Source organism: Mustela erminea, chromosome 9 (genome assembly GCF_009829155.1).
Source record: "Mustela erminea isolate mMusErm1 chromosome 9, mMusErm1.Pri, whole genome shotgun sequence".
Taxonomy (NCBI): Eukaryota; Metazoa; Chordata; class Mammalia; order Carnivora; family Mustelidae; genus Mustela; species Mustela erminea.
Genome location: NC_045622.1, coordinates 111,575,711 through 111,599,177, shown reverse-complemented (window position 1 = coordinate 111,599,177; position 23,467 = coordinate 111,575,711). Strand labels below are relative to the sequence as shown.

General features: G+C 60.4%; 2 protein-coding genes across 7 annotated transcripts in view; one reads left to right on the top strand and one right to left on the bottom strand.

Annotated features, from left to right (window-relative positions):
• Positions 1 to 5,004, bottom strand: part of NADSYN1 (NAD synthetase 1) — a 34,147-nt gene extending 29,143 nt beyond the window's left edge. For 2 of the 5 annotated variants that reach the window (XM_032358093.1, XM_032358092.1), the window contains exons 1-3: positions 4,813 to 5,004; positions 2,886 to 2,946; positions 203 to 319 (exon numbers count right to left, since the gene is read on the bottom strand). In XM_032358093.1, the coding sequence (XP_032213984.1) occupies positions 203 to 319; positions 2,886 to 2,946; positions 4,813 to 4,897 (263 nt within the window). In that variant the 5' untranslated portion in view covers positions 4,898 to 5,004. Of the gene's footprint in view, positions 1 to 202; positions 320 to 2,885; positions 2,947 to 3,164; positions 3,457 to 4,812 lie in introns of those variants that run through there. The other 3 variants (XM_032358090.1, XM_032358094.1, XM_032358091.1) reach the window with 3 other exon arrangements.
• Positions 5,005 to 5,278: 274 nt separating this feature from the next.
• On the top strand, positions 5,279 to 22,535 carry DHCR7 (7-dehydrocholesterol reductase). Of its 2 annotated transcripts, none has more exons than XM_032358096.1 (9): positions 5,279 to 5,397; positions 11,004 to 11,133; positions 13,836 to 13,939; positions 14,479 to 14,701; positions 16,029 to 16,119; positions 16,861 to 17,074; positions 18,611 to 18,815; positions 19,437 to 19,568; positions 21,228 to 22,535. In XM_032358096.1, the coding sequence occupies exons 3-9, from the start codon at positions 13,842 to 13,844 to the stop codon at positions 21,690 to 21,692; spliced, it is 1,428 nt and encodes a 475-aa protein (XP_032213987.1). In that variant the 5' UTR covers positions 5,279 to 5,397; positions 11,004 to 11,133; positions 13,836 to 13,841; the 3' UTR covers positions 21,693 to 22,535. The 2 variants fall into 2 exon arrangements, with proteins under 2 accessions (XP_032213987.1, XP_032213986.1); XM_032358095.1 differs by lacking the exon at positions 5,279 to 5,397 and adding an exon at positions 6,400 to 7,030.
• The last annotated feature ends 932 nt before the right edge of the window (positions 22,536 to 23,467 follow it).

Below are 23,467 nucleotides of genomic sequence, written 5' to 3'. Positions count from 1 at the left end.
AACCTGCAAAGCCGCTTTCTGGAGCTGCCTCCGAGGGGGACTTAGGGGTCTCCAGGCCCGGGAGGGAACAAAACCCACTTTCAGCAGAAGGCCTTTTGTATCTGGAATGGGCTGACTCCACACCCCTCCCGCAGGAGAGCTCGCACCCTGAACCGCTGTTATTTTCTGAGTTTGCCTTCCCGACGCTCGCGGTGGCACTTACATTCCCACGTCGCAGATGATATCCCGAGTGACCGGAGATTCCAGAAGGGCAGCCAGGACTTGGAGCGAATGCAAGAGGGTGTCCGACTCGTAATAATGATCCCAACACCCGTAGCCACTGGAGAGGAAGGGAGCAGGCGGGTGAGCCCCGGAGATGCCCCAGGGGAGGCGAGGAGGGGGCAGGGGAGCCCGGGAGACACTGGGTGGGGGGCGACAGGGGCCCACGGGCCATCGGGGTCAGACGTGCGGGAGTGCAGCCCAAGACTGCACTCTCTAACCCGAGCTAGGATCACTGCTAAAACAGAAGATGTGCTTCCCCGGAAATGAAGAAAGCTGTGGCCCCCGGCTCTTCCTTCTAGCTTTAAATTACAGTGAGAAGTTCTCGCTGGTGTCAACATGTCCACCGATGGGTTTGTTTTTTTTTTTTAACTGTAAACATAGCCAAAATCACATGGATCTACAGAGCCGGACCCACAGGAACACGCTCCTCAGGCAAGGGGCATCGTTAACCTTCCGTGATCACTCACAGAGCGACTTGTAGCTCCGGCTGGGGGTCCCGCTGGTAGCAGGCCGGACGGCGTCCCCCAACGGCATCCCCCAGAAGCCTGCATCTCCCTCCTACCCTCCAGAGCCCGTGAACATGACCGCACTTGGGGAAGGGTCTCTACAGAGGTCATTAAGGATCTAAGGAGAAGAGGAGCCTGAAGGACTTGGGCAGGTCTGAATCCGACAGGAGGACACGACATGGACGGGGGGCACGGGAAGACGGAGACGGGAGGCATGCGGCCGCAGGACAAGGGACTGGGAGTGACCGCTAGACGAGACAGGACGGGCCCTCCCCTGGAGCTTCTGGAGGAAGCAGGGCCCTGTCGACACCCTGATTTGGGCTTCTGGCCTCCAGAACCAGCTGCCCGAAGTCACCCAGCCTGTGGGACTGTGTTTCCAGCAGCCCCAGGAAACTCAGAGCTCCAGGACGTCATGAAAGGTGAAGACAGGCTTGTGGGCAGTCTCCTGGCACGGGTGTGCCGGGAAGAAAGCAGAGAGCGTCGGTAAACCACTTCCAAATCTTCAGAAACGTTGCCTTCCTCCTGTGCAGTGGCTCGGGAGCCATGACGCAGGTGCCGAGCAAAGCTTGTGCAGGCGGACGCAGACCTCCACAAACGGGCATTTGCATGTTTAACATCTAGAAGGCAGGCCTCTCCGCCTTGAGTTCTGAGAAGGAAAGTCCAGGTTCTCAGAGGAAAACGAGATCCAGGAGATGCCCCCGGGAGGGCTCAAGACCTGCGCTGGCCTGTCCTCTCCTGGGCAGAGTCCTGTTCCAGGGGTCTCGTGCCCTGGTGGCACCCGCGCCACATGGGGGACCGGCCAGTAACGCATGCCGAATGTGCAGCCGTCAGCGGGCCCCTTGCCCCTGGGGATGGCCGACAGTTGGAGGGGCATTTTGTAACGGGGGCTGTAAGTGCCCCCCGCCCAGTTTAGGCAGCAATCTTCTGTCCGCAAAGTCTACCAAATTGGCCCAAAGAACACAGCCTTTCTGGCAAAGGACCTCTAGGTCCACAAGTCAGACTGTCCCCGTGGCACCGGCCGCTCACTTCCCTTCCAGGTGCCCCTTTTGGGGCGGGAGCTGGAGCCCTGACCACCAGGGTCAGGAAGTGGGCGTGCTCTGGGAACGGGCTGGGCTCCTCTCCTGCCCCGGCTTCCTCTCTGCAAACTGATGCAAATGATAAAGAGGGGCCTGAGGGGGCTAAAAATGACAGGATACAACCATACCGTCCTGGGATCCCATCTTTTAAAATGACAGGTCCAGGTTTGGGGGCCAGGCGTGGGGAGAGCACAGGACTAAGAAAGGGGCAAGGACCTAACCTGGAAGCGTCTGGGCCACGATAAGTCTGGGGGACGGGGCTATTGAGGGCAGCCCTGCAGTGGGAAGAACAGACAAAATACAAAGACAGAGCCAGGACCCCGGGGGTAGAGGTCACATAGACACACCAGGACCCCAGGGCCCGAGGAGTGCCTTGAAGACCACGTTAAGTGAGGGTACAAAAGCCCTTGGCTACTATGGGAGACACAGCCCGAGCTGAAGCCGGGGTTCCAAGCACAGAAGTCCAGCTCACGAGGAGGACAGGAGTGGCCTTAAGGACAGATACAAAGACACTGGCAAAGAAACGCTTTCTGTTTACACGAAGCCCAGAAACCGAGGTGGGGTCATGGCCCGAGGAGGGACTTCCGATCCCACGAATGGCCAGGACTTGTACATATGGGAACCCAGAGGGCCGCGGACATCTGTCACAAAACCACGGTAGTTCGTAAGACACTTAAACGCGACGACCGCTTGCTTACTGCTGAGTAAGGGACAAGGAGGACCCAGCTTCCCGATCGCTGCGAGAAGGCAGAGCGGAAATGACCACTCACACTCGCTGACGAGAGATGCCGAGACCAGGAAGCGACGTGTGCTGACGGCCACACGCGAAAGGGAGGGCCTGGGAAGGGTGATGGGCTCGGCCATCAGCCCAGCTGCCGCACTCCAGGCGACCAGCAGGCCCACTCGCCGGCTTCCGATGCCCTCGGCAGGCCCGCACAGCCGCACCTCTCTGTGCCCACCCCCTCCGCTGCGTTTCCCCCGCAGGGAGCTGATGCCGGTCCCTCCGCCTCCTTGCCCTGCGGGGTCCGCGTTCAGGCCTCACCATATTTCCAGTTCCGGTCCCAGCCTGTATCTTGCTCCTTTGCGTTTGGCAATTTCGATACCTGAGCAAGAGAGAGAGAAGTTTCAGTGCTTACACCGTGGCCGGAGGCAGACGAAACACTGCTGCCGCGGCCTCAGGTGGGATAAAAACCAGACCACGATCCGGGAACCGGAGCACTCAGCGATCTCCCGGACCCCGCCCCACGCGGCCCAGGAGCGGCTGTCCCACAGAACCTGCTTACACCGGCAGGAAACAGGACACAGGGCCCGCAGGACTGACCCTTAGCCTGGGGGAGGAGGAAGCCGCGCCCTCGTCGCTCATTAACGGGCAGGTGTGGAAGACCGAGTGCAGTGAGAGGGCGGGATGCGAAGGACCGCGGCCTCCAGCGGCACCACCGGGCACCGGCAACCTCTGGTTTGAGACAGCAGGCCCAGTGCCCACCTGCCGGGGAAAGGCCACCGGAACAGAGACTCGGCTCTGGCCACTGACCGCCTCGCTCCAACGACTGCTCTGTGCTCGAGGAGATGAAAGCAGGTTGAGGTTGAAGGTCTAGGGCACGTTGCTGAAAAGATGGCCTCCTGTGCACCTCCTGTTCTTACTGCTCTTAGGAAACCCTCTTGCAAGGAGTGGCTCCGAGCAGACGGGCTGGCGTGAGCACACCTGTGGGGCTGCCCAGGACAGCCCCGCTCCGGCTGTAGGTATGAGTAGTTGGACCTTCTCCACTCACAGATGAGCTGGTGCCAAGGCTCCCATATGGGGACCCTCGCAACAACCACACCCTAGTCTCTAAGCTCCCAGGCTCGTCTCTTACTCTGCTCCGCTCCTGGGGCCGGCTTCTCCCGCAGTCTACCCATCGGGATGGTCTCCAGGCACCCGACACGGGAACAGCACTCCCACCTGTCTTGAAGTCTGACTTGCTTCAAGCTCACGTGCTCCTCGCTTGCTGACCTAAGTCCCTGGATGTGCCGTAGAACCAACCTGCTGTCTTTGAGATCATCAGACCCCTGGCCTCCCGGGGTGAGGGACCTGGCTCTCCCAGATGATGCACCCTGATCGCATTCGAGAGCAGCTCAGGGGGTGTGGGGATGCCAGTGAGTCCATTCAGCGTCACGGCCGCATCTGACTGCCGCCTGGGCACCTGCTCCTCCCGCACACAGCCCCCCTCCCTCTTCCAGAACCTTCCCCTTTGAAACCCTCGGGCTCCCCCGGACCGGGGTTAGATGGCCTTTGACACGTTAGTCCACCATCTTCCTCGGCTGCCTGGTTCCTGAATAAAGCAACTTTCTCCCTAACCCACCCCCCATCGCTGTTGCTCGAGTGTGGATGGCAGGCTGCGGGGCCTGAGTTGGGAACTAGTTCTCTGGTTACAAAACCATGTTTCCTGGGACACTTCTTCACAACATCCTCCTCGCTGGTGGTTGGCCACGCTCTCCCCGTAAAGCCTCTAAACATGGGCAACTTAGCACCTGTCGGCAGCTGGGCCCTGGCTGAGCCACACCGGACCCCAGAGGTGTGAAGACAGGTAAGCCTCAGCCTCTCATCACCGTCCCTACCTCTGCAGCCAGACTTTCCTACCACGAGTGTACACCAGGGGTCCCCCCAGGCCCGGTAAGCCACCCCCAATTCAGGAGGGTCCCGCGAGGGGGGTGGTCATTATGCATCATCTCATCTGCCCGCAGGTGGGCTGCGACCTTCCAAAGAGCAGGGACGTGTGTGCATCGCAAGCAAGCCTGCCCCCATTCCGTGACCCCGCCACCCCGCACGCCCCTGCCCCACCCCGTCCCTCCGCTCCCCCAGCACCTGTGCCCGCCGCTCCCCGTCCCCCCTCGCACCTGTCCCGCCCCGGATCGTCGCTCCCCCTACCCCGGACACACACCCCCGCCCTACCCTGTCCTCCCACTCCCCCACCCCGCCGCCCCAGACTTACTCTTTAAAATCCTCTGCAAATTGCCCTCGAAGTCCAGGGCCCATTGGTTGAGCGCGCAGGTGGCCACGGTCACCTTCCGGCCCATCCTGGCAGCAGCGGCTCTTCCGGGTCGCCCCGCGGGTCTGGGCGGCCTTGGACAGCCCAGCCGCGGCGACAGGCCCCGCCCACGCCCCGCCCACGCCCCGCCCCGCGCGCGGAGCTCGCGGCCGCGCCTGCGCAGGAGGGAGGCCCGGCCCCCGGCCCCTCCGCGAGCGCCGTCCCCGGAGCCCGCCGCGCGGCCCTCTGCTGTGCGCCCCGCCTGCGCCCGAGCGGCCCCCGGGGTGCCTGGGCAGCCGGGCTGCTTCCCTCGTCGTGTGAGACACGTTCGCAGCGGCCGCCGCACGGGGGGACGAGAGCCCCAGCCCGCCGCTCGCGCCCGCGGGCTTCTGCGCGGGGGGCGGCCCGAGCCAGCACCGCGCATGCGCTCAGCGGTCAGCGGTCAGCGGTCAGCGGTCAGCGGTCCGCCGCGCCCGCTCGGTGCCGCCGCTCTTGCCCGGAGCGCTGGGGACGAGCCGCTGCGCAAGTTTTCCCATGTCCTTAACCCAGGTCGGTCGTCAGCGCATGTAGGGCGGGTTTCCCGTGTGGGTTCCTCTGCCCGCCGCGGGCCGGACAGCCCGTCCTGTGCTCCCGACCTGCGGTGCTGCCGCTGCCACACGCACTTCCACACCCGAGATGCAGCCCCGGTCTCTAAAGTACCGCTGTCCGTGGCGGGCACTGGGAAAGGAAGGGAGGAAGGAACGAGGAAGGGCCGGGCCCTGCTCTCGACGAAGGCTGCGGAGCCCTGGCCCTGGTGCAGCGCGGCTTCCTGACCGGTCCCGGCGTGCAACGAACGGCTGTACAGGACAGCAGGGGGTGATGCGGGAAACGGAAAGCGGACGATAGGTTAGATCGTGGCGTTGCGCTGATGCAGAATGTCCAAAGCGGGATGTGTTTTGGTAACGTCAGAAGTGGCTGCTGAAGAATTGAGGAAGAAGACCTCACCCGCAGCTCACTAACGGTTCAGGGAACAAAAGTGGGGGGTGGACACAGAGCGGAACGGAAAGAAATTAAAGGTGGCAGCTGCTGAGTCTAGGTGTGTGTGTGCTCGCTCAGTGTGGATTCAACTGGCTGGGATGTTTGACATTTTAAAAAATAGAAAACTGCAGGTGGGGGAAATGTCTGTGAGGGACACAGAGCTGTGCCAGCCAGATCCCTGTGCAAACAAGAACTTTGTCCGAACGCGGGGAGTGGGGCCAGCAGACACCTCCAGTGGCCCTTCCCTCCATGGCCTGCTCGGTTGGCACTGCCCAAGGTCAGGCCTCTGCCCGGGTGGCGCTGTCTAGCGGCTGATCTCCGTAGGTAGGAGTATGTATGCGCCTTGGGCATCCCTGGCAAGCGGGACGACTGTCGTGGGTTGTTATCACCGGATCTGGCCCACGCTTGCCTGGCAGTTCAACCTCTCCCTCTTTCCAGCGCCGCTGCTCCTTTCCCTCTCATGTCCGCACGGCGGGACCCTCACCCGAAACCCCATCTCCCTCACTTCTGGGGGAAGCAGGCCTCCGGGGCCTCCCAGCAGAGCTCTCCCTGACACCCCCAGGTCAAACCGCTACTCACGCGCTCACCCTCTCCCACCCTGCCCGCTTCAGTCTTCTGCGCAGCACCTTCACCATCTGAGCCTGATTGATTATTGCTTATTGATTACTGCTCCCCTCCCCCGCCCCTAACAGACCCGACCCCTGGGAGCAGGGACGTTGTCCGTTCTGGGGGTTGCTGTGCACCCGGCGCCGGACACATCAGACGCTCAGCAAGGGGCTGCTGCGCGCCTCGGAAGCCGCACCTGCGGAACGAGGGAAGGGGCGCAGCGGGGGCAGCTCGCTGGCGGCCACGGGGCGGGGGCAGCAGGCGTGCGGGGTCGCGCTCCCGCAGCCCCCATCCGCGGGGCGGGCCCTCGCGGTCTGTCTCGCGCCCCAGCCCAGCGCAGCGGCGGGGTTGGTGGCCCGGAGTCAGCTCAGGGGGTGGGGCGAGGCGCGCGGCCAATCGCGGGGCGCAGGGGGTGCCGGCCGCGCAGGGCCCGCCGCCGATTGGTCGTCTGTCGCCCCACGTCATTCTGGGGCGGGGCCTCGGGGCGGCCCCTCTAGGCGGCGGGGTTGGCCGCGGGCCTGGAGTCGGAGACCCGGTGGCTGCGGCGTCGCACGCACAGGTGAGCGGGCGCGGTGCGCGCGGGGGGCGGGGGGCGCCCGGGGGAGCGGGCGGCGGTGGTCTCCTCCCAGAAGCCTGGCGCCGGGGTCTGAGGACCGCGTGCCCTCCTGGGCCCACCTGAGCCCTTCCTGCAGCTCCGGGGAGGGGAAGGAGCCGGGCCCCGCGGGCGCCACGCCCGGTGCCCGGACTTGAGACCCGGCCGCGAGGAACCGGGCTGCCCGGCGCCACGGAAAAGACCTTTCGTGCCCTCTCGGAGGAGCAGACGATGCCCCTTGTTGCTGAGCGCGGTTTGGCTCGTTCCTTTTGAACAAAATGTGGAGAATCTTGTGTATTTTCTCCAAAAGCATGTGTGGGTAGCTGGGGAGGGGAGCCGGGCAGGAGGTCCGGAAAGACGGAAGAAGAGCAGAGCGCGGTTCTTGTCATCAGCGGACCGCTCGGGTCCTGATTGTCATGGTGACAGCTGGTCCCTCTGGGGGCTGCGCCAAGGTCCTGTCGCTGGGAAGCATCTCTGGGAACCTGTGGGGGGCCTGGCTTGGGAATCTGGGAATCCAAGAGTCACCGGGACAGAAGCACACAGACGAGCCGAATCGCAGGGGAGATGAGGAACAGGGACACGAACACCAGAATCCGGTCCGGGTGGGCAGCTGCTCTCCTGGCTGTGAAGACGTGGGAGAAGACCTCCTGTAGGAGTTTATCCCGGGACATAGGCAGGGGCAAGAACGCTATTAAGGACTCGCTGTTTATACTTGCAAAACCCAGAAACAACCAATGACTGTCAGTGAGAAGATCGGATAAATCAGGACACACGGTTACGGCAACCGGTAAAACCAATGAGCTCGGCGTGGAAAAGGGGTCCCTGGCGTGTCCCAGCCCAAGGGGCAGGAGGGAGATAGTCCGTCCTTAAGAAGACGGCTTGAAAAGCCATCCACCCAAGTCTTAGGGATGCAAATACAGGTGTTCTTTTCCTATTTTCCAGGAAACAGACTTATGTAATAAAATAACTGAGCAACAAGAAGAAGAGTGTTTAAGCAGCTCTTGGAGTCCCAAGAGCCACAATTCTGGGAACGTTTGTGGCTGTAATGGGGGTCTGGGAGGTCACCTGTGCATCCCTCCTCCATTCCCAACGCGCGGTGGGACTGATCTTCGGGCTGATTCTTGGTTTACCTGCAGCTTCTCTACAGCCCAGCCCCACCCGCTGACCCTGGGCCTTCTGCAGTGGCCACTCCCTCAATTCACACATAGAGTTCACAAGCCTCATTTCCAAACGCAGGGGCTCCTTTGGAGATGTGTGGCCCTTCCAAGGTCTTGGTGCTGGGAAGCTCCGGCCTGGCTTGCCTTGAGAGGACTGAGGGCCCAGCGGGGGCCCAGGAGAGCTGCTCCTGGGATGGTTTCCGAGGGCTTCCGAAATAGGCATGTGCCCTGGGTGGAAAGAAATGCCCAGAGACGCTGAGCCCTGATTCTAAGGGTAAGCCACGGCTTTGACCAGGGCTCCAGGCTTCTGCTCTCCAAAATCTACAAACATGCTCACTGTAATGCAGGTTTAGAAGTCAAAGGTAGAGGTCCTTTCCTTGTTCCTCCGGTCCACGCCCAGGAGACTTTACCCTCCATCCGCACAGGCCTGAGTGAGCAGAGAACGCCAACCTCCTCGTCTGTAAGATGCACGTCGTGATGCCAGCCCTCTGGGGTCGGTGCAAGAAACCAGTAGGATATTGGAGGCTTGGAACTATGGAGATGCTTAGTGAATGTAAAGTGTCTGTAAAGGCTGACTCGTTCAGGGATGGCCCCAACAGTCCCTTGTGTTCTTCTAATATCTTGCAATCCCCACATCAAGGTCTGGAGCCTGATTCCCTTCCCCTTGGAAGGAGGTGGACTCGGGACTCCCTGTAACAGACACAATGTGCTGGAAGTGTTGTCGGGTGTCTTCTCAGACCCTCAGAAGGGACGGTACAACTTTGCCAGAGCCCCTGCTGGTTCCCGGAGCCTCTTGCCATGGCGCCAAGCCCCCAGGCGGTGAGGGCACCCCACTGGCCACACGGGGAGGCCACGTGAAGACAGGCGTTCCGGTACACCCCATCTGCCCCCAGTCTCCCCAGATCCCTGACCACAGAAGCCGTGAGAAGGGAGGAAAGAAGCCACCAGGTAGCAGCGTGGTCAGGTACGAGGGTAGCCAGAATGCCCTGGGGCTGGCTTTAGGGACACGTGGCTGTTCGAGCTCTGCTGACCTGAAGCTCGCGTGCCCTGATCGCCTGCATGAGCCCAGCCGAGCCCTCCCGAGGCCTGAGGGTGCTGAGAATCATTTTGGCCGGAGCTGGCTCTCTTTTAGGTGAATTCTGATGGGGTCAGGGAGGGCTCTGTGCCCTTGGTGCCATGACCTCGTGTCCTTGAGCACCGGGTGACCGCTGCGTGTGGGTGAGGAAGCTGAGGCCTAGCACGGGGTCCCACGACTTGGGTTCCAAGTGGGCGTCAGGAATCGGCCCCGGTGAGAACTCAGAGCCTTGATGGTGACCTTGGGCCTCCAGGACGTTCCTAGTGCCAGCTCCCAGACGTCTCTGCCATGTTCCTGGACGTCTAGTGCCTCCCCAAACTTCTACACTTTCAAGTTGCCAAAAAGCAGCCATGGGGCATATGCCACCTGTTGTGGTGGTCTCAGCCTGTAGCTAGCGATCCTGTGGGCTGGGAATGCCTGACGCACCCTCCTGGGCTCGTATTACGGGGGCAGGCCCCTCCCACTCCCCCAGTTTCCCTCCCAGGGTCATCATGGCTGGCCCGACCCTAGTGGGCCTCAGGATCGCAGGACACACCTCAGCAACAATCCTGGAGCTCCATCCATCGTGCAAGGTTTATTCCTCACAGGTCCTGGGGGGCACACAGAACACTCAGAGCCACAGTAAGGTCATGGGAGAGAGGGAGGAGGTGCGGGCCTGGGGCTCTGCCTTCATGGGGTCGGGCGGGGGCCTGGGGTTCATGGATCCACTCTTTATTGGGCAGTTTAAAGCATGAGAGTGGGAATGAGGGCGTGAGAAGGGAGGTCCGGCCGTGGCCAGCTCTCTTGGTTACCTAGGGCTCTCTGAAAGAAGACTCGTGGGTAGGAGTGGCCTGGTTCCTTCTCTGGCTGTTTGGCTGGCGGTAGCTAGGTCCAGCAGCTGGCGGTTTGTTTATCTGGGATGGATGTCTTTGCCATGAACGCCTTGGCAATCGGAAGCTTAGGATCAGGCACTTGTACTATATAATCCTCTAACCCTCGGGGGCCATGTCCCTTTAGCTTTGCCCCATGGAACTCAGACCAGCCGAGGCTGCTGATCAGGCTGCCAGAAAGACCCATGCCCTTACCTGGTCTTTATCCCTAGGTGTGGGACACTAACGCTCCTTCACCCAACTTTAGCCACAACTGCATGTCCTCACACATGTAGGCATTCATGACCCAAGATACCTGGGAAGGTCACTGGGTGCCGTGAGTCTACAAAGAACCAGGCCCCAGAGCCAGACCACTCCCGTGTTCTGGCTCCTAGACTGTGCCAGTGGGATGTGCTGACTCCAGAGGGCTTAATTCGGGCTGGGGACACGAACAAGTTTCTAGAAATGTTTCAGGTGCATGCGTGGGTGCTTGGTGTATGTCTTCGAAGACAATGCCTTTCTGTTGACTGGGGCTTGTCAGGTTTGTACCTGCCTGTGCTAAGGCTCATGGCCAAAGCGACGCCGCCATGAAGACATCCATTCCATCCTGCCATTATCATTAAGTTCTTCCAGTTTGCCAGACACTGTCTGTGCCAGGCAGAGAAGCCAGCTGGCAGTATTCCTTCCCCTCTCCCCTCCCACATGGGACGTCTTCCACTTTTGAACCCCCAAGCACTGAGCTCGTGCGTCTCTCTTGGTTCCAGCCGTGGGCCTCGAGTCAATGCCATTTAGGTCCTTATCTGCCTCAGTCCTGAAATGTCAGCTCCCTGAGTGTCTTCCTCATCTTTGTGTCCCCGCAGGACTTTGTTCAGTGGGTTGAGAAGGATCAGGTGGGCCTTTGGAATCCAAGGAGACTAGAGATTGTAGAGTGGCCCATCCAAGAAGAAACACTTCCATTCGGCTGTGAAACGCTGGGACAGAACACTGGAGGTAAGCATGTCTTATGTCTTAGCACCGTTGTTCGTGGGCATGGACAGTGACTTTTTAGCTTTGGAAAAGTAAAGATGGCTCGTACATCAATTGCCGTCTGTCAGTCTTAGGAATATATCAAAATACACCCTGAACACCTCCCTCTCCCCTGTTTCTGGCTACCTGGTTCCAAAGATAGAACTTACACATTTATTGCAAGTTTCGGTATAATGACAGAGGACACTCCTGGGTGAATGTACTCTGTCCTCTCAAAATATTTATTTGGGCTTCTTTGAATCTGGAGAAGATACACTTTCCTTTTGGTGGCATTTTCTCATTGGCTTTTCCACACTTGGTTCGGAGCCTATCTGTTTCTGGCCCTTTCGCAGTTTTCTGCCGTGTTCAATGAACGTGCCTGCCACACACCAAGCTCTGTGTTCTGTTTCGGGGCTGTAGGGATGGCTGGTCCATAAGGAGCTCGTCATCCTGCCTTGGACATCATAGACAGACATTCTGTAAACTAACCTGTGAAAATTAAATCAAGCGATGTGGCTACAGTTCCCACATTGTAAATGAAAATGCCTTTTGTCCCTGAAAAATTTTTTAATGAATGTATATTTGTATTAAAGTAAGTCATGTTCACATTTTTAAACAAGTTATTGGTTTTTAAGGCTTATATATAGAGTAAACAGTTCCCTGCTTCACCCCGTAGTCTCAGTTCCCAGAAGCAAATACTTTTCATTCTTTTAGTTACTTTGGTGTTGCTGGGTTTTGGTTTTTTTTCCCCTTAAGATTTGTGTTGTTGTTTTTACCTGCTTATTTTTTAAAAATCTGCTTTTGTCACTCTCAACTTTTACATATCCAGCAGTCAGTGTATACCCCAATATTACATTATTAGGACAAAATTGTTATTATTTACTGTTCAGCTAAGTAATGTACTACAATTACAGTTTGTTTGTTTTTTCCCTTGTATGATTTTTTTATTGTTCGTGGAGTTAGTGGTTGCCTCACTTTTTCCATTCACTAAGGTTTCTTTCTTTCTTTTTTTCCCATTTACTAAGGTTTCTGTATATCTTTCGCTATTTTTTTTCTAAATGCTCTAATAGAACTGTCAGACTATCAATAATTTTTCACACTCTAACGCAGTAGAATTCATCATTTCTATTTTCTCTCTTACTACAGCCATTCATATAGTACCAGTGCGGACTGGTTACTGACCGGTGCACTGCCCAGTTCTTGTCCCCTTGTCTCTTCACTGGGCTTTCTTTCAGCAGCTCTCATGGATCCTGTGTTGTCTCCTCCGAATGATAGTTCATCTGGGAATAGAATTCTAGGTTGCAAAACAGTTTCCCTCAGAGTTTTTAAAATTTTCCATCATTGTCTTCCAGAATCCAACTTGCTGCTAGTATGATTCTTTTTTTTTTTTTTTTTTTTAAGATTTTATTTATCTATTTGACAGAGAGATCACAAGTAGGCAGAGATGCAGGCAGAGACAGAGGAGGAAGCAGGCTCCCTACAAAGCAGAGAGCCCAATGCGGGACTCCATCCCAGGACCCTGGGATCATGACCTGAGCTGAAGGCAGAGGCTTTAACCCACTGAGCCCCCAGGCACCCCGCTGCTAGTATGATTCTTAACTCTGGATTTTTCTCTAAAAGTTTTTAAAATCGTGTTTTCTTATCCTTGATATTTTGAACACTTCACAATTAGAACTTGTTCTGGAAGTGTAGGTGTCATTGCTTCCCCCAGAGCCAAGTTCAGTTCTTCCACCCTTTCTGGTAGAGTGATGATTTCTTGATACACTGTGTCTACCACACTGTGTTTTAGGACTTGGTAGAGCAGTGAATGGGACACATGATTCCTGCCCTTGGGGAGCTTATATTCTAATGAAATATGTTCTTATATTCTGAGGACAGACAATAGACATGCACTGAAAGTTTTTAGAAAAGCATTCTACGTGGTGAGAAGAGTTACTAAGAAAATAAGGGTATCAGGGAGCGTGACTTGGCAGGGGCCGGGGGTGCAGGCAATGTAGATGAGCTGATTGGCTTGTTCAGTGGTTCGAGATGAATGGTTATAGAGGAGAGGGAAAATGAAAATGATAAACTTTATTGTGTTAGGATGACTAGAAAAAGCGCTGAAATATACGATAGTTCTGAAAAAAAACCTAGTGATAGGCATAGAAACCTTAGCACTTGAAAAAAGTTGGGCAATAATTAACTCCAGGAAAAATAAAAAGTCATACTGAGGGGGGGACATTTTGCAAAAGACCTGAATGAGACCTGCATAGCATGTTCTAAGCAGAAGTAACAGGTATCCTGAATGAAATGAACCATATTCAAGGATCATTAACGACCTCCTGCGTCTGGATTAGAAGGTATGAGAGAGAGTGGGGGGAGGGTAGGAGGCCGGAGCAGATCACAAGAGGTTTCTGAGACACGGAAGGCCTGGTTCACGTGGTAAGGGGGCATTCTGCCTCCATCTGGAGACTGAACCAAGAGAAACAGGAGGGCCTGGTGGGAGCTTATTGCAGATTTCAGGCAGGATAGACTGAAGCACAATCCGTCGTCCCTTCCTCGTCTGGAAGCTGCTGTTCGGGAGAAAGTGGTGGGCCGGTGAGTGAGAGCCAGGCCTGCCGCGTCTATGCGCGGTGGCAGATGGGGCAGGAGATGTGGTGGCTTCTCTTCATGGGCCCATCTGAGCAGGCTATGTCTTCTTCCCTCAGGGCCCGATGGCTACAAAATCCCTACATGATGCCCCCAAAACCAGGAGTCCGGGCAGCATCGCCCACAGCAGGGCCGCGACTCAAGGGCAGTGGGGCCGTGCCTGGTAAGGATCTCGCCAGTCTTCCCAGCTAGAAAGTAAAGTGAGGTCTTGGTGAGAGGTTGCCAGCTTCTGGGGTTTTGGGGACCTATTAAACACAATTCTTATCATCAAGACTAATGACAGGTGAGCCATTTTCCATTTTATAGAGTAAGGAATTGAAGAAGAAATGAAACACTGACTAGAGCAGGCGGGTCTTAGCTGTGTGGCTCCCCGTTGTCTCTGCTCTCCTTGGGCCAGAGAGAGTGCGGACTGGGCTGTGGGTGCCCAGAACTGGGAAGCCTCTGGCCTTGTGGCTGAGAGGAGGCCTCCGGCTCTGGGCTTTCTAGGGGGGCCCATGGGTGCGTTAGGCTCCCTGCAGCTCGCCGTAGAGCGCGCGTGGAGTGGTTCTTCCAGGCAACGCGGGGGCCTCCCCGCTGAGAGCGGACAGCCGGCCCTGAGCCCCGGCCGGTTTGAACAGCGGGACCCGTACAGACGCACGGAGCTTCGTGTGCGAGGTCCTGGGCCGGGCGGCCCCGGTGAGCATCTGCCGGCCGCCGTTGCAGGGAGGCGGACCGGTTCTCGCTGGCGAGCATCGTCTGTCTGCTGCTCTTTGCTCCCTTCCTCGTGTACTACTTCGTCATGGCGTGTGACCAGTACAGCTGCTCTCTGACGGCCCCCGTGCTGGACGTCGCCACCGGGCACGCTCGGCTCTCGGACATCTGGGCCAGGACGCCGTCCGTGACGAAGGAAGCAGCCCAGCTCTACATCCTGTGGGTCACGTTCCAGGTTAGCTCTCCCCGGCCACTGCCAGCGGGAAACGGCGGGTGCCGAGGGTCCCTCTTGCTGGAATGGCCGTTCATCCGGGGACTGGAGCCTGACCTATTAGCGCTGTCCTCTCTGGAAGGCACCTGGCGGCATCCTGGTGTCTGACCCACGTGCGGGGCGAGCCTCCCCACTGCTCCACGCACAGCCCTGCAGGAGCTGCCGCAGATGCTGCGGGAGGCCGTGAGGCAGGGCCGGCCCAGGGAAGACCCGTGCACCACCCGGAGCTTTGCTGCCCCCGGAGGGATGCTCTCTGTTACAGGAGACCCCACTTGGCAAAGCCGGGGCCCGTGTTGCCAGCACGTGGCTGCACGCTCCCGGCCAAGGACGTCCTCAGCTCTGTTGTGACCCCGCTGGCGTTTGAGACCAGAACGAGTTCACGAGGATGGGGCCGTTTGCACACAGAACCCGGTGAACAGGCAGGGTCGTTCGTTATCTGAATCCAGGGAGACAGAGCCGGGAGAAGGCTCCCCCCGCACCCCAGGTTTCCTCCCCGGAAGAAGGCTCCCACCCTTAGTAGCTGTTCCTTCTCAGGGTCCCAGCTTCTGGGCTCCAGGGTCCCTGTCATTTCCTGTTCCTCAGTTCCCTTGGGTGGAGAATGAGAAGAGACAGCACGAGTCACGATAGCTTAGGAGTAGAAACGTCAGGGGACGAGTGGCTAAAACAAAGCGCGCTCTGTCCCTGCGGCGGAACGTTGGGCAGCTGGGACAAGGGCCGGGGCCTCCCGTGTGCTCTGGCGGGACGGACCTTGGGAATTCGCGGAGTGAAGGAAGCCACGCCCGGAAGGCCGCGTGGTACATGACGTTCATATGAAGTGCCTGGAGTGGAAAACAGAAAGTGGCTTAATGGTTGTCGGGGGCAGGGGGGAGGGGAGAGGGAGTGAGGCTAATTGGGGCTGGGCTCCCTCTGTGTGCGAGGGCTCCGTTGGGGGCTGGATGGTGGTGGCGGTGGCACAATCTTGTGAAAACGCTCAGTGACCCGGGAAGGGTCTAAAAGGGCAAAGTGCACGGCGCGTGAATCTCTCACTTTTTTAAACGGCCCCAGACACGGAAGTGGCAAGGACCCGTGGGCTCTCCCGGGCGAGCCTGCTCCTGGCCCTCAGAGCCCCACCAGGCCTGCGGCCAGGGCTCCCAGAGCCACGAGCTCCCCGGGAAGAACCAAGCGGCCGACACGCAGGATTCCTGCCCCCCGCGCGGTGCTGGTGCCTGAGTGATGTCCGTGAACAGAGGCAAGGTTGTGTGCAAGAGCCCGGCCCTCCCGGCGGGTCACATGCCTCCGCTCTCCGCTGCAGGTGCTTTTGTATGTGGCCCTTCCTGACTTCTGCCACAAGTTCCTGCCGGGCTACGTGGGAGGCGTCCAGGAGGGCGCCGTGACCCCCGCAGGTAACCCGAGCCCGCGCGCCTCCCTTTCCCGCTCCCTGCCTGGTCGCTTCACGGGGTCTGCCCTGCCCTGTGCTGCTTCCACCCCCGGGTGTGCGCCCGGACAGAATGAAAGTGAACTTTGCTCGGGCATCACTGCGGCCCCAGGCCCTGCTGGTGTCCGGGGCAGCCCAGGGCCGAGCTGGCCTGGAGGCTGGAGATCACGTTCCCCAGTGACCAGGGGACGAGCGGCCCTTGACCCCACAGCGGCTGACATCACCGGGCTGCTGGAGCCTCTCCCCACGGAGAACGCCGCAGCAGCCGCTTGCATCCAGGCGGGAGGCCCGGGGGTGGGGGCGCTGCAGAGCTGCCCACGGTCACTAAGAAGCCAGGACGAGCCCCGCAGGTGGAACGGGCCCTGTCCCTGCCCGCAGGGGGCCCCCGGGTCAGCGGGGGGGCTTCCCGACAGGTCACTGGGGGGCGTCGTCACTCTAGCAGACGGCAGACTGGCGACCCGGCCGTGCTTGGCCGAGGGGAGTCAGAACCAGACGACCGGTCCGTACCCTCTGCCTCCTCCGGGACCCCGAAAGCAGGAGCGGTTAACCCAGGGCAAACCGCATCACCGTGCTATGGGCATGGTTGGAGCAGGAGCGCCCGGCTTCTAGACTGCGGTCTGGGTGTCCCCAGAGAGGCCCGGAGCCGGCCGGGCCCAGGCCAGCTGTTTGGGCCGGGGGAACACTTCCTCCCTGCGCCCTCCCTCCGCAGGCGTGGTCAACAAGTACGAGATCAACGGCCTGCAGGCCTGGCTCATCACGCACCTTGTCTGGCTCGCGAACTCGCACTTCCTGTCCTGGTTCTCTCCGACCATCATCTTCGACAACTGGATACCGCTGCTGTGGTGCGCCAACGGCCTCGGCTACGCCGTGTCCACCTTCGCCATGATCAAGGGCTACTTCTTCCCCACCTGTGCCGAAGACTGGTACGCCCTTCGGCAGTGGCAGGCCCCAGGACTGGGGATCCCGGGCGGGGGTGCCGGGCGCGTCTTGTCTCATTCTGGGGAACGTCCTTTCTGGATGTCTGGGGGCTTCTCCGGCCTTAGGAAGAGTGCGGTGGAAGACACCACGTCCATCTTTGGCCGGGTCATGGCCTGTAGGGCCGCTGTGGGAGCAGGGAGGCGGGAAAGGCAGCCCATGGCCTCCATCTCTGGAATGTGAGTGAGGCCTGAAATGACCTAGTGAGGGGTCCTGTTACCTCGGTGGCTTTCATGTAGGAGCTTCCCAGGGGCGGCCTGCCTGGTTGGTGCCCTCTCAGGGACGCTTTGCGGTGAATGGTCGTGCGCCCCCAGCCGGCCCTGCCCTCGCGGAGCTCTCCATCCGTCCGCCCACCCGTCCTTCTGTCCACCCATCTACGGGGTCATCCCCCACCCTCAAACCCGCTCCCCCGTCCGTCCGTCCGTCCGTCCGACCCATCTTCCCCTCCCCCCACTCTCCCGGTCCGGTCCAGGCACCCCGCACCCCCCCACTGACCTTTCCACCCCATCTCTCCTTCCTGCCTCCCTCAGCCCCTGCATCCGTCTCTCCCTCCGGCCCCCGCAGCTGGTTGGGGTCCTCTAGAGGGGCGTGAGCCGTCCTGAATAAGGTCCTCGTGCTTGCGCGCCCACGTTTTAGTGCCGGATGCATTCAGAAGCCCGGGTCGAGACGACGTGTTTCCGTTAACGCTTGCTCTTGGGAATTATCTTTGGATGATGGTGCTTGGTGGCTTGTGTGGCAGTTGGGTAGTGGGGCGGCCTTCTGTGGCTCATGTGAGTCATTTTCCGTGCTTTATAATTCATCCCCTGTCGTAGACTTTGTATGCTTTGCCTTTTTCGTACCTACTCTAATTGAGGGAAGTGGACATGAAAAGGTTTTCCTCACGAGCGCAGAAATCCGTGCGGCCACGGTTCTCCCTGAGGAAGGGCTCCACGTCCGTCATCTTGGCTGATTCTCGGGTCCCCTCTGGAGAGGGCTGTGGGGTCTGGCCCCGGGGGAATGAGTGTCCAGCAAGGGTCCGTGGTGGCCCCTGGAGCCGGACCCCTGGCTCTGAGCACACAGCTTTCCTCATGCCTTACCCAGTCATGATTTATAATTTCACTAGTGTGTGGGGGCCGAGCCCCTCGCGAGTCACCTCCCATCTGCCCGGCCAATGACGCTCTTCATGCTGCCGAGCCAGTCTGTGTCGCTCTCCTGGGCCATGCCTCGAGGCCACCGGGAGGAGGGTGGGAAGAGCCTGGATGTTCAAGGGAAGACTCCCCACCCAGCCCGGGAGGCAGCAGGCAGCTCGGGTGCCTGTTTGTCTGGGTGACTTTGCCCAGCCGGAGCTGAGTGCCCAGGGAGAGCTGCGGCGGCTGTGGGAATTGGGGGGTCCCTGGCGTGCCGGCCACCGGCCCTCTGCAACTGAGGCCGGGGTGCCGCCCCCGCCCCCCCCCCGGGTGAGACGCACTCCCTGGCTGAACGGACGCACTGTTTCTGTTTTCAAGCAAATTCACAGGCAATTTCTTTTACAACTACATGATGGGCGTTGAGTTCAACCCCCGAATTGGGAAGTGGTTCGACTTTAAGCTGTTCTTCAACGGACGCCCTGGGATCGTGGCCTGGACCCTCATCAACCTGTCGTTCGCGGCCAAGCAACGGGAGCTGCATGGCCAGGTGACCAACGCCATGGTCCTGGTCAACGTCCTGCAGGTAGCTGGTCTGCGGCCGATGGGGGTGGGGCCAGCGGCGCCGGCGGGGGCCGGGGAGACCTGGAGGCCAGACGGCTCCTGAGACAGCTGAGCCCGCTGTGTTTAGAAGGGAGCCGGTCCCCAACCCAGGCCTCCCTGGGGACTCATTTGGCCCAGGGCCTCTTTCCCGGAGCACGCGCGTTAACCGCTCCGGCCGGCCTGTGCTCCCGGCTGTGTTCACAGCTCGTGGTGTCTGAGGTGTTGGCCCCGCATGGTCCCCGCGACTCTCAGGCAGGGACGAGGAATGGGGATCCACCTGCTTGTCTCCCCATTGACGTGGAAGGACACCGGTCACTGGCTGTGCCGCCGCACTGTGTCCCGGAGCCGCAGGGACAGCGGGCAGGGTCTGTGGAGCGCGGGCTCCTTCCCCATGGGCTGTCCCAGGCCTTCTGCCAGGAGCCCTCACTCTTCTCGGAACCCCACAGCCTGGGCGTCACCTCCTGAGGCTTTGCTGGGTACGGCGGAGCAGGTCACCAAGGAGCGCAGAGACACCCCTGGTGCCGCCTCCTCACGCACGACCGCCTGGTTTTCCTGCGGGCCCCACGGGTACCCCGTGCCCATACGCGGCCCTCCTGTTCTGCAGGCCATCTACGTGCTGGACTTCTTCTGGAACGAAGCCTGGTACCTGAAGACCATCGACATCTGCCACGACCACTTCGGGTGGTACCTGGGCTGGGGGGACTGCGTGTGGCTGCCTTACCTGTACACCCTGCAGGTGAGGCCAGGGGGCCGCCCTCCGCGCGCAGGATGCGCCCCTACAGAGCACTTGGCCGGTTGGTCCCCAGGCGGGCCGTGGGTGCCCCCGGGAGACACAGCCGAGCACATGCTGAGCTTCGCACGCGGGGTGTGCCAGGGGGGCCCTGGGGGCTGGGGATCGTGCTGTTTCCAGGAGGGAGGGGAGGCTCCATGGCTTAGTCAGCTGCGGCTCCGGGACAACAGCCGCTGTCCCCGGCCTGGAAGCTGATGCCTGGGATGCAGGTGCGGGCAGGCCGGGTCCTCCCAAGGCCTCTGTCCTCGTGTGCGGACGGCCGTGCTCTCCCTGGGTCCCCACAGGGTCGTCCCTCTGTGTGTGTCTGTGTCCTGATTCCCTCTTCCTATAAGGACCCCGGTCCCACGGGATCAGGGCTACCCTGGTGACCCCATGTTACCTTGATTGCCCTCTAAAGACCCCATCTCCAGATACAGATCCATTCTGGGGTCATGGGGGTTAAGGCTCTAATATATGAATTTGGGGAACACTGCTCAGTATGGGACACTTAAAGAAAAAGAGGTCATGGGGTAGACTTTGGGTAAAAAGGAGTGATTTGCCTGAACTGGGTGGGTGGAGGGCGGTGCTTATGCTCATAGCGAATCGTAACGGTTGAAGGATGGAGGTTTTCTTTCTCCGCTTTATCCCTTCAAGGCTTGGTGAGGGTCCGCAGGGCACCAGGCTCGTGCGGGAGATGAGGACAGAGGAGACATGCGTGGGCTGAGCCTCCGCGGGCTCCCGGCTGTAGGGAGAGCCCGGGAAACAGGCGACCTGGTGTGGGGTAGGAGGGTGCTGCGGGGGGGGGGTAGTGGGAGTCCCGGCTCCCGAGAGGGGGCCCCGGAGGAGCCCCCACCTGCCTGGGTGGCTGGCAAACACCTCCAGAAATAACCAAAGCCGGGCTGAGGGCAGAGTGGTGAGGCTGGGGGTGAGAACATTGCAGACAGACAGGTGGACAGACTCCTGCTAAGTCTTCCGGGTGAGAAAGCTCCGGATGAGAGGACCACGGGACAGGGGGCGGCGCAGGAGGGGCTCAGGGTCCTCACAGAGCCCCGGCCCCACGGGGTTCACGTGTCGAGTGCCGACCTGGGGAGCACAGGGACCTGGGTTCACACCAGTTAGGGGAGGCGGCCTTGAGCACAAGCCCGGACATCTCTGGAAAACACGGGCAGCAGCCCTCAGTCAGGACTGGGCAGAGCCACGGCAGCACCAGAGCTCGGTCCCCATGCTGCCGGCAACTACAGGCCTCTCTCAGGTGCTCCGTGGGATGGGGGCGGCCGGTGGGGGTGCAGCGGGGTCGGACCCCGGGCCGTGCTCCCTGTCCCCCCGTGGCACACAGGGTTGGGGGACAGCTGGTGGGGTCATAGCAGGTTCGCACCCCGGCCATGCTCCTGTCTCCCCACGGCACACAGGGTGGGGGACAGCCGGTTGGGGCAGAGCGGGGTTGCACCCCAGCCGTGCTTCCCATCCCCCGCAGCACACAGAGTGGGGGGCAGCTGGTTGGGGCGGAGCAGGGTCAGACCCCAGGCCATGCCCCCATCTCCCTCCGGCACACGGGGGCGGGGGTGGGGGCGGCCGGATGGGGCGGAGCACGGTCTCACCCCAGGCCGTGCCTCCATCTCCCCGCAGGGCCTGTACCTGGTCTACCACCCAGTGCAGCTGTCCACCCCCTACGCCGCGGGTGTCCTGCTGCTCGGCCTGCTCGGCTACTACATCTTCCGGATGGCCAACCATCAGAAGGACCTGTTCCGCCGCACGGACGGCCGCTGCCTGATCTGGGGCAGGAAGCCCAAGGTCATCGAGTGCGTGTACACGTCGGCCGACGGGCAGAAGCACCACAGCAAGCTGCTGGTGTCGGGCTTCTGGGGCGTGGCCCGCCACCTCAACTACACGGGTGACCTGATGGGCAGCCTGGCGTACTGCCTGGCCTGCGGCGGCGGCCACCTGCTGCCCTACTTCTACGTCGTCTACATGGCCGTCCTGCTGACGCACCGCTGCCTCCGGGACGAGCACCGCTGCGCCAACAAGTATGGCCGCGACTGGGAGCGCTACACCGCCGCCGTGCCCCACCGCCTGCTGCCCGGGGTCTTCTGAGCCCCGGCCCCCGGGAGAAGCCCCAGGGGGCGTGAAGAGCCTGCCAGCCGGCTCTGCTGGGGCCCCCGGGGGCCTCCGGGCCCTCGTCGGAAGTGGCGAGAGCCTCGTGCTCGGCGTGTCCTCCTGTCGCCCCAGGGGCGGCCCGAGGCTCGATGCCGACAGCCTGTGATGACCGCGTCTCTCCTGTGTTCGGGGCCCGAGCGGCCGCACTGCCCAGACGCACCGGTGTCCGTCACGGCACAGACCTCTCCCGCTCGCTGCCACTTATCCTCACAACGCGAGGGCGGACGTGGATGCGAGCGGAGCCGCCGGTAGCCGTTTCTTGACTTCCGGCTGCAGACGCGCTCTTCCTCTTTCTGACCTGCCCTGCCACGGCGGGCCGGACCCCGCAGACGTCTCTCCTGGGCTGCGAGCCTGCTGTTAAGCTTGAAGGACTCTGCACGGAAGAGGGGGCCCTCTTTCCAGTTTCAGTGACGCTGCATTCCCTGCTGCCCGTGGCTGCGGGGCTGCCGTGAGGAGACAGCCCCGACCGTGGCTCCCGGGGTCCGACCCTGTGAGATCCAGCCGCCGGCCGGCCTGGGCCTGCCCACCCTCTGCAAGGGTTTCCTCCTGCTCGCTGGTGACCACCCACCTTGACTCTGGCGGTCCAGCACACTTGTGCGCCCTCCGGGGGTCATCTCCAACAAGGTCTAAATCCCAGCCTGGGGGAGGAGATGCCTCTCAACTGAATTTGTTTACACTGGGCATTTGTGCTCCACCCTAGGATTTTCTTGAAAGCTCTCTTTAAACATCACTGCCTTAGTAGATTTGATCATTCTTTATACTAAACCTTCCCTGTTTAAACTTCTGTGTGGTTTCTGTCTCCCGATCCGACCTGACGGTCCATAAGGGTTCGGTTTCTGGTACACAGAAGGGGGTACCGAGACGCATTTGATGAGCTGCTGGACCCTACTTCAGAGCTGTGGGTGCTCCCCGGGGGGCATGGGGGGCTTGGGGGACTGGTGCCAGCCTTGCCCCGCCATCAGCCCTCTGGGGGAGCTTTTCTCGCACTGGGAGCAGGTGTCTGTTCTGTTCAACCGAGGAAGAAATCCCAGCCTGGCTGCCTGCACACAGCAGTGATCCGAGATGCCGGACAGCAGGTGCCTGCCTTGCCTTCCGCCTGGAGAAACTGGAAAGGAGGGAACGGGGCGGTGCCGGGCAGGGTCTCCCCTGCTTCCAGTAGGCACTGGCTGAACAGGCAGGTGACCTCCTGAACGGCGCAGGGGATGAGAGCACGGACCCCCCCAGGCCGGCTTGCAGGGTGGTCTCCCAACGCTGCCACTGCCTCTGCCCATTCATTCCAGCCCCCAGGCTGATGGGGTCCCAGGCACAAGTCGCGTGACCGATGCGAACACCGGCCTGCCTGGGGAACCACTGTCCTGGCGGGCCCTGCGAGGGGTGGACCCTGCGAGGGGTGGACCCCGCCTTCTCTCAGGCAGGCAGAGAACTCATTTCAGTGAGGCCGGAGGTGCTGGTTGTGAGACTCCGCCCTCGGACAACTGCGTGACCTGGATCAGGGGACGCGCCCGCTCTGTGCCTTGGCTTTCCCATTTGGAAAGTAAGGGCGGTGATGATTTCCCTGCCTTGCTCTGAGAAGGCTTCTCAGGCTGAATCTGTAGGAGAGTTCCAGGTGCAGACCTTGGGCCTGTCTCCGTCCAGGAGCTCAGTGCTGTGTGTGTGTGTCAGCTGGGCTGCGGGTTGATCCCCGTGCAAATGCGAGGCCAGGCTTGCCCCCA

Excerpts from the sequence above, each read along its gene's own strand:
- DHCR7 (XM_032358096.1), top strand. The coding sequence starts at position 13,842 with ATGGCTACAAAATCCCTACATGATGCCCCCAAAACCAGGAGTCCGGGC. Across the intron at positions 13,940-14,478 it reads GGGCAGTGGGGCCGTGCCTG|GGAGGCGGACCGGTTCTCGC; the intron begins GTAAGGATCTCG and ends CCGCCGTTGCAG. Across the intron at positions 14,702-16,028 it reads TCCTGTGGGTCACGTTCCAG|GTGCTTTTGTATGTGGCCCT; the intron begins GTTAGCTCTCCC and ends TCTCCGCTGCAG.